Below are 9,903 nucleotides of genomic sequence, written 5' to 3'. Positions count from 1 at the left end.
TGACGAGGATACGTGGATGCTTCGGTATGATTGGACAAGTTGAGTGATTGGCAAAAGATGTGGAAAGTGAAGTAAAAAGTGGATAAATGAGGTTACCCACTTGGGTAGTAAAAACAGGCAGCAGACAATTATCCAAATGGCAACAGACTGAGAAAGTGGGAGATGCAATGAGACCTGGGTGGCCTTGTACTCCGGTCCCTGAAAGTAAGTATGCAGATGCAGCTAGTGGTGAAGACAGGAAGTTGTATTTTGGCCCTCATTGTAAGGGGATTTGAGCACAGGAGCAAACATTTTGCTGCATTGGTACACGGCCTCAGTGAGACCATATCTGGAGCAACATATGAAGTTCAGGCCTCTTTACCTTAAGAGGGATGCTCTGGCTACGAAGGGAGTGCAACAAACGTATACCGGACTGATTTCTGGGGATGGTAGCACTGACATACGAAGAGAGACTGGATCAATTAGGACAATATTGACTAGAATTGAAAAGAATGAAGGAGGACTGGACAGTATAAATGCAGGAAGAATATTCCTGATGATCTTGAAGTCCAGAGCCAGGAGTCACAGTTTAAGGATATGAGGTCAGCCATTGAGGACCGTGATGAGAAGAAATTTGTTTATCGAGAGCGCGGTGAGCCTGTGGAATTCTGTGCCACTGAAAGCAATTGAGACAAAACACCAAATATTTTTCAAGGAATTACATATCATTCTTAAGGCCAAATGGATCAAATGGTATGGGGGAGAAACAGGAACAAAGTATTGATTTGGACGATTAGCCATGAGCACACTGAATGGCAGAGCAGGCTCGAATGGCTGAATGAGGGTAAGCTAGCCAGTAATACAAAGAACAACTAAGAGTTTCTTTAGATGTGTAAATGGCAAAACGAGGCAAAAGTGAATACTGGGCTGCTGGAAAATGACAACGGAGAGATAGGCGTGGGAAACAAGGAAATGGCTGAGGAATTGAGTAATTATTTTGTGTCAGTCTTCACAGCGGAAACCACGAGTAATATCCCAAAGCTTCACGTGAGGGAGGGGTCGGAGCTAAGTATGCTAGCCATCAACAAGGAGAAGGTGCTAGAAAAACTCAATGGCCTGAAGGTGGATAAATAACCTGGACCAGATGGACTACACCCCAGAGTTCTAAGAGAGACAGCTGAAGAGACAGCAGAAGCATCAGTGGCAATCTTTCAGAAATCACTAGAACCAAGGAGGGTCCCAGAGGACTGGAAAGTCGTTTACATGACATGCTTGTTTAAAAAGGGAGTAAGGCAAAAGACAGAAAATTACAGACTGATTAACCTAACCTCAGTTGTAGGTAAGATCCTGGAATTCATTATGAAGCATGAGATTTTGGAATATTTGGAAGTGTATAGTAAAATAGGGCAAACTCAACATGGTTTAGTCAAGGGGAGGTCCTGCCTAACAAATTTGCTAGAAACTTTTGAGGAAGTAATGAGCAGGTTAGACCAAGGAGAGCCAATGCATGTTTTCTACCTGAACTTCAAGAAGGCATTTAACAAGGTGCCACACAGGAGGCTGCTTAAGGTAAGGGCCCATGGTGTAAGAGGCAAGGTGCAAGCATGGACAGAAGCTTGGCTCTCTGGCAGAACGCAGAGTGGGGATAAAAGGGCCCTTCACAGCACGGCAGCTGGTGACAAGTAGTGTTCCACAAGGGTCAGTGTTGGGGCCACAACTTTTCATTTCATACATTAAAAATCTAGATGAAGGAAGTGAGGGCATTCTGGCTAAGTTTGCAGATGATACAAAGATAGGTGGAGGGACAGGTAGCATTGAGGAAGCAGGGAGGCTGCAGAAGGATTTGGCCAAGGGTGGGAGAGTGTACAGAGAAGTGGCAGATGAAGTACAACATGGGAAATTGTGAGGTCATGCACTTTGGTAGGAAGAATAGAGGCATGGACTATTTTCTAAATGGGGGAAAAAAAAATCAGATGTCTGAAGTGCAAAGAGACTTGGGAGTTCACGTTCAAGATTCTCTCAAAGTAAACTTGCAGGTTGAGTCAGTAGTTAGGAAGGCAAATGCAGTGATGGTATTTATCTTGAGAGGATTTAAATATGAAAGCAGGGATGTACTTCTGAGGCTATATAAGACTCTAGTCAGACCACAATTCAAGTATTGTGCACAGTTTTGGGCCCCATATCTTGAAGGATGTACTAGTCCTGGAGCATGGTCAGAGGAGGCTCACAAGAATGGTCCCAGGAATGAAAAGCTTATGAAGAAGAATGTTCGAGGACTCTGTCTATACTCGATGGAGTTTAGAAGGAGGAGGTTGTGTCTAATTGAAACATACAGAATACTACATGGCCTGGTCAAAGTGGACGTTGGGAAGATGTTTCCATTGGTAGGAGACTAGGAGCAGAGGGAATAGCCTTGGAGTTAAGGGTAAGATCTTTAGAACGTAGATCAGGAGAGACTTCTTCAGCCAGTGAGTGGTGAATCTATGGAATTCATTGCCACAAAAGGCTGCGGAGGCCAGGTCTTTGAGTAGGTTTAAGACTGAGATAGATAGATTGATTTTTGAGTATAAGACCATAAGACATAGGAGTGGAAGTAAAGCCAGGGGATCAAAGGTTAAGGGGAAAAAGCACGTGAATGGGGTTGAGAAACTTATCAGCTACGATTGAAGGCAGAGCAGACTCGATGGGCTGAATGGCCTAATTTCTACTCCCAAGTCCTATGGTCTAAATGTTGTAACTGTACCTGCATCTACCACTTCCTCTGGCAGTTCATTTCACATATGGAACACACTTAAAAACCCACTCCTCTCACTGTAAAAATATGCCCTCTAGTTTTGAACTAGCCCCACCATTGGGCAAAGACCCTTCCTGTTCACCTTATCTCTGCATTCATGATTTTATAAATCTCTATAAGGTCACCCCTTAATCTACTACACTCCAATGAAGAAAAGCTGCAGCTTTCCAGCCCCCCTCCTTATAACGCAAACTCTCCAGTCCCGGTAACAATCTTGTACATCTTTTCTGCATCCTCTCCAATTTAATAATATTCTTCCTTTAGCAGGGTGACAAGAACTGTACACAGTACTCCAAGAGTGGCCTTACCAACATCCTGTCCAACAGCAACATGACATCCCAACTCCTTTACTCAAAAGGTCTGAGCAATAAAGCAAGCATGACAAAATTAAAAATCACACGATACCAGGTTATAGTCCAATAGGTTTAATTGGAAGCACCACCTGATGAAGGAGCAGCGCTCTGAAAGCTAGTGCTTCCATTTAAACCTGTTGGACTATAACCTGGTGTCGTGAGATTTTTAACTTTGGACTGGGGTGTACAACACCAGCATCTCCAAATCGAGCATGCCAAAAGTCTTCTTTACCACCCTGTCTACCTATGAAGCAACTTGCAAAGAACGGTCATTCGTGAAACCAGCTTTTATTCCAGATTTTGAATTGAGTTGTTATGATGGGCTGTTAACTGTTAGCCCAGGATATTAGGCTGGATTTCTGGATGACTAGCCTCACTGTTTTACCACTATACTCCATCATCCCTAATTAAGTCAAATAACAAATCCAATAACTTGGAACTGAGAGGTCGAGGTGGATGGTGAAGTAACGTTCAGTGCCATCAGCAAACAAGAGAAAACTAATCCTGATTTCTGGATCATATCATCAAGAGGAGTTTCCCTAAGGTTCTGGTCAATATTCATCACTCAACTAACTTCATAATAAATCAACCAATTCTTTCAAGCGAGAGATCTTGCTGTGCACAGATTGGCTGACTAATTTTCCATACGCCAGCAATTATACCAGAAATAAATCATTAGTAGTTAATCATGAGAGTTCATGAGATCATTGAAGGTAGAACAGAAATGTAATTTTTTTTCTTTACTTTACACATTCGTTTGCATTAAAGCTGGTCAGAAAGTGAGATTGTTAAAGCCGGGAATCTGGAAATACTCGATTGGTTATAATGATAAATATCAATTGAGGCCAGGAAAAGAGAAGTAGACTACATGGGGGAAATACGACAAGGTTCCCCATGGGAGACTGAAAACAGGGAAAACTAGCCATTTGGATACAGAAGTGGCTCAAAAGTAGAAGACGGTGGTAGTGGTGGTGGAGGGTTGTTTTTCAGACTGGAGGCCTGTGACCAGTGATGTGCCACAAGGATCAGTGCTGAGTCCACTACTTATCATCATTTACATAAAAGGTTTGGATGTGAGCACAAGAGGTATAGTTAGTAAGTTTGCAGATGACAACAAGATTGGAGGTGTAGTGGACAGCAAAAGAGATTAGCTCAGATTACAACAGGATCTTGATCAGATGCCAATGGGCTGAAGAATGGCAAATGGAGTTTAATTTAGATAAATGCATGGTGCTGCATTTTGGGCAGCAAATCTTCGCAGGACTTATAAAGTCCACGGGGAGTGTTACTGAACAAAGACTTTGGAGTGCAGATTCATAGGGGAGTAGAGTCACAGTTGAGGTGCTGGAAGACTGGAGGTTGGCTAACGTGGTGCCACTGTTTCAGAAACGTGGTAAGGAAAAGCCAGGGAACTATACACCGGTGAGCTTTACATCGGTGGTGGGCAAGTTGTTGGAGGGAATCCTGAGGGACAGGATGTACATGTATTTGGAAAGGCAAGGACTGATAAGGGATAGTCACATGGCTTTGTGCGTGGGAAATCATGTCTCACAAACTTGACTGAGTAACAAAGAGGATTGAGAGCAGAGTGGTAGAAGTGATCGATACGAACTTCAGTAAGGCATTCGACAAGGTTCCTCATGGAAGACTGGTTAGCAAGGTTAGATCTCATGGAATACATGGAGAACAAGCCAATTTGAGTGGCAGGTGGAGTTTAATTAATTTCGATAAATGTAAGGTGCTGCATTTTGGAAAAGCAAATCAGAGCAGGACTTACACACTTAGTGATAAGAACCTATAGTGTGTTACTGAACAAAGAGACCATGGAGTGCAGGTGCATCGTTCCTTGAAAGTATAGTCACTGGTAGATAGGATAGTGAAGAAGGCATTTGGGATGTTTTCCTTTATTGGTCAGAGTATTGAGTACAAGAGTTGGGAGGTCACGTTGCGGCTGAACAAGACATGGTTAGACCACTTCTGGAATATCGTCTGCAATTCTGGTCTCCTTCCTATCGGAAGGATGTTGTGAAATTTGAAAGGGTTCAGAAAAGATTTAAGGATGTTGCCAGGGTTGGAGGATTTGAGCAATATCAAGAGGCTGAATAGGCCGGGGCTGTTTTCCCAGGAGCAGAGGCTGAGGGGTGACCCTATACAGGTTTATAAAATCATGAGGGGTATGGTAAGGATTAAATAGACAAGGTCTTTTCCCGGGGGATGTGTCCAGACGTAGAGGGTATAGCTTTAGGATGAGAGGGAAAGATAAGGGAACCTGAGAGGCAACTTTTGAATTTAAATTTATTGTTATGTGTACAGAGGCACAGAGAAAAGGTTTGTCTTGCAAGTAATATAGGCAGATCACAGAGTTAAGTAGTATAGATAGTAAATAATAGGTAAACAGCTGCAAAAACACAGGTACAGACAAACGTTAAAGAGTTTGAAGTCCATTCAGTATTCTGACAACAGTAGGGTAGAAACTGTTTTGAAACCGGCTGGTGGGTGTGTTCAGGCTTCTGTACCTTCTCCCCGATGGTAGAGGTTGTAGAAAATCATTGAAAGGGTGGGATGGATCTTTGAGAATGCTGGCAGCCTTTCCTTGACAGCGGGCCTGGTAGATGGATTCTATAGATGGGAGATTGGCCTTTGTGATTGCCTGGGCCGAGTTCACCACTCTTTGTAACCATCTTCAATCTTGAATGGTACAGTTGCCAATCCAGATAGTGATACATCCAGAATGCTCTCAATGGCACACCTATAAAAGTTGGCAAGGGTATTCGTCGTCATGCCAAATTTCCTCAGCTGCCTGAGGAAGAAGGGACTTCGTTGGGCCTTTGTAACCACTGCATCCACATGAAGAGTCCAAGAAAGCTTGTTGTGGATGACCATTCACAGGAGCTTGACAATCTCTACTCGTTCCACCTTTGTGCTGTTAATGTGTAGAGGGGGCACAAGCAGCATCCCGCGGAAAGTCAATTAGTTCCTTGGTTTTGCCGGAATTCAGAGCTAGGTTGTTCTCCGTGTACCATTCTTCTAGGTCTTACCTCCCGTCTGTACTTTGTTTCGTCACCATCTGAGATTCGACCGACCATGGTGGTGTCATCAGCAAACTTGTAAATGGCATTAGTCTGAAATTGGCGACGCAGTCATGGGTATACAGTGAGTACAGTAGGGGGCTGAGTACACACTTCTGGGGGGTTCCAGCGTTGAGCATTAGTAACGATGAAATATTGCCCCCAATCTTCACTGATTGTGGCCTGTGGGTCAGGAAACTGAGGATCCAGTTGCAGAGAGTGGGGGCTTAGTCCGAGATCACTAAGTTTAGTAATCAATCAATCAGCCTCGAGGGGATAATTGTGCTGAAGGCTGAACTGTAGTCAATGAATAGGACTCTTATGTAGCTGTTCTTGGTGTCAACATGTTATAGGGATGAGTGAAGGGCAGGTAATATGGCATCTGAGGTGGATCAGTTGTCCGATAGGCAAATTGCAGTAGGTCAAGAGTAGTGGGGTGGCTAGAGTTGATTAATGCCATAACCAGCTTTTCAAAACACTTCATGACCAAAGTTAGGGCCACTGGGTGGTAGTCATTGAGACATGCTGCATGAGCCTTCTTAGGCACTGGGATGATGTTGGTCTCTTGAAACAAGCAGGGACAGTGGCCTGCTGCAGGGAGAGGTTGAAGATGTCCGAGAAGTTCTCTGCCAGTTGATCTACGCTTGGTACTCCCTCTGGTCCCATCACTTTCCTTGGATTCATACGAAGGAAAACTGATCTGACTTCTGATGCAGTGACTATTGGGATATGTTTGTCAGGACCTCGTCGGAATAGGTGTTACCTCTCTGCTGAAATTCTGCTCAAAGCGAGCATAGAAGGTGTTCAGACAATCTGGGAGGGACGTGTCATCATCTGCTATCTTGCACTTTCTCTTTTTAGAACCTGTGATGTCATTCAGTCCATAGTCGCCAGGTATCTGTTTGGATCAGTATTGGTCCTTGGCTGTCTTAATGGCTATGCGAAGGTCATACTTGGATTCCTTCTATTTCAAAGTTTGGGAGAAGATTTGTAGCTCGGGTGCTCGTTGTTGTGGTTCTGTTCGCCAAGCTGGGAATTTGTGTTGCAGACATTTCGTCCCCTGTCTAGGTGACATCCTCAGTGCTTGGGAGCCTCCTGTGAAGCGCTTCTGTGATCTTTCCTCCGGCATTTGTAGTGGTTTGAATCTGCCGCTTCCGGTTGTCAGTTCCAGCTGTCCGCTGCAGTGGTCGATATATTGGGTCCAGGTCCAGGTCAATGTGCTTATTGATTGAATATCAACCACTGCAGCGGACAGCTGGAACTGACAACCGGAAGCGGCAGATTCAAACCACTACAAATGCCGGAGGAAAGATCACAGGAGCGCTTCACAGGAGGCTCCCAAGCACTGAGGATGTCACCTAGACAGGGGACGAAACGTCTGCAACACAAATTCCCAGTTCGGCGAGCAGAACCATAACATTCCTTCTATTTGAGTGGGTCTCCTGATCTGAAGGCCTCACACCTGGTTTTTAGCAGGTTCTAGATGTCATGATTCATCCAGGGTTTCCTTTTGGGGAACACCAACCTGAGGGTGGAGCATGTATGGAATGAGCTGCCAGAGGAAGTGGTGGAGGCTGATCCAATTACAGCATTTAAAAGCATCTGAATGGTTGTATGAATAGGAAGGGTTTAGAGAGATAAGGCTAATTGCTGCAAAATGAGACTAAATTAGGATCGAATATTTGGTCAGCGTGGACGAGTTGGACCAAAGAGTCTGTTTTCGTACTGTACATCGCTAAGACTCTATGACAACAAATTCAAGCATGCCAAAAGCATTAGCACATTCACAAATCTTTGCTCACAGCAATAGACTGGCTTAAAATAACACTACAGTTGCACAGCAAAAAGAGTTAACTTCACAAACACATTTTAACTTGTGACTACCATCAGAACCAGTGAAACTTTACGTTGTGACTAGCTTGACGATAAATAAGAATGGTCATGAGCAAGGAATGGACACTTACATAAATCGAAAGGAAAACAGATCATAAAAAGTGTATTGACAACAATAGGAGGAAACAGTTATACCAATCGCACACAGAAAAGCGCTTTAATCTGCACTGATAAATTACAAAAAGTTACTATCAATTTGAGTATAATAACCAGATTGCTGCAATATACACTAGACAACAATGTTAGGATCAATACTAATTGCGAGCATGAAAAATAAATATATTACACTGGACAAATAAAAATTGGCCATTTTAAAAATGTTAAATATCCCAAAAATCTATACTTTCGATATTACATGGTCATTTTTTTGTGTGCTAATTTAGTGTTCGGTTTTTTATGCATACGATGTCAAAACATTAAAAAAACCATTACTGACTGCAACGGTGGGCGGCACGGTGGCACAGTGGTTAGCACTGCTGCCTCACAGCGCCAGAGACCCGGGTTCAATTCCCGCCTCAGGCGACTGACTGTGTGGAGTTTGCATGTTCTCCCCGTGTCTGCATGGGTTTCCTCCGGGTGCTCCGGTTTCCTCCCACCATCCAAAGATGTGCAGGGTTAGGTGAGTTGGCCATACTAAATTGCCCGTAGTGTTAGGTAAGGGGTAAATGTAGGGGTATGGGTGGGTTTCGTTTCGGCGGGTCGGTGTGGACTTGTTGGGCCGAAGGGCCTGTTTCCACACTGTAATCTAATCTAATCTAATCTATACCTCAACTTTAATTTTACGAGGACATAAAACACCGAAAGAAGTTTATTCTACTACTATTGCCCCACAGAAAGAACACTGAAAGGACATGGGTCAGCTCAGGTCTCAGTTGTATTATTTACAAAACGATACTGACACTCGGGTATCAAACCGATTTAATTCAAGACATTCAAACGGAGTTATACCGGAATTTCAGATCATCAGGTTTACTCTGGTAATTCTCGAGATGCCCGGGGTCTCCTATTCTTAGGAAAAAGTGAGGACTGCAGATACTCTGGGGGTTACAGGCAATGTGGTTCAAGATCAGAACTCCGAAAGCCCCGGGAGCAACACGCACTCTTTAAACTTCAACCGCGACAAAAAGATCAAGAGTAGGGGCCACCTCACAAGTCTCACCGAGCATCCCGTGCGTTTGAGGGAGGGAGATAGGGAGACGGCCCACCCTGAGCCGAGAGGTTCTCCCCTTCCCCGGCCGGTGCCTCACCTCCAGAAGCCGGCGCCCCGGCCTCCCCACAGGCCGGGCCGAGGGCAACAGCCCGGGTAGAAGGAGACGCAACAGGCCGAAAGGGAATGGTAAAAGAGAGAGGGAGAGCAATCAAACAGCACTCACAGATTTTGCCCCTCAGGCTCTGTAAGATGCGAACCGCTTTATCTTCTTCCGCCATGTCTCGCCGCCGGCCCTCGCCTACTGTACATCTTGCATCCCTCACATCCGTCGACGGCCACTAGGAAGGGGGGGGGTGGGGGGCAGGTGGAGCGCAGACCGCGCCTGCGCGTACCCTTCCGTCCGGCTCCCATTAGGGGTGGGACCAGTCAGGCCGCGCATGCACATGCGCATCGGTGCGCTCATCCCACACCTTTGGGCGGAAGTGCGTATACATCTCCGTCTCCCCGGGCCCGGGGGGGGAGGCAGTCAGTGTGCGCATGCGTGTTTCAGGCGTGGTTGTGCGTGTGCGAGCGCCTGTCCTCGTGCGGGATTTGAGCGCGAGGCGTCGTCGTTTGTTCTAAAACTGACTCCAAAATATAGAGACTGAGTCTCTCTAAAAGGCAACC

General features: G+C 45.1%; 1 protein-coding gene across 1 annotated transcript in view; it reads right to left on the bottom strand.

The window, feature by feature from the left end:
* rasa2 (RAS p21 protein activator 2) overlaps nt 1–9,686 on the bottom strand; it is a 197,450-nt gene extending 187,764 nt beyond the window's left edge. Inside the window, exon 1 of the mRNA XM_043702829.1 lies at nt 9,461–9,686. Within this exon, the coding sequence (XP_043558764.1) occupies nt 9,461–9,515 (55 nt within the window). The 5' untranslated portion in view covers nt 9,516–9,686. The remainder of the gene's footprint in view (nt 1–9,460) is intronic.
* Nucleotides 9,687–9,903: the final 217 nt, after the last annotated feature.

The sequence above is a fragment of the Chiloscyllium plagiosum genome, chromosome 13 (assembly GCF_004010195.1).
Source record: "Chiloscyllium plagiosum isolate BGI_BamShark_2017 chromosome 13, ASM401019v2, whole genome shotgun sequence".
NCBI classification, from domain to species: domain Eukaryota; kingdom Metazoa; phylum Chordata; class Chondrichthyes; order Orectolobiformes; family Hemiscylliidae; genus Chiloscyllium; species Chiloscyllium plagiosum.
This window is presented reverse-complemented; position numbering and strand designations above follow the sequence as displayed.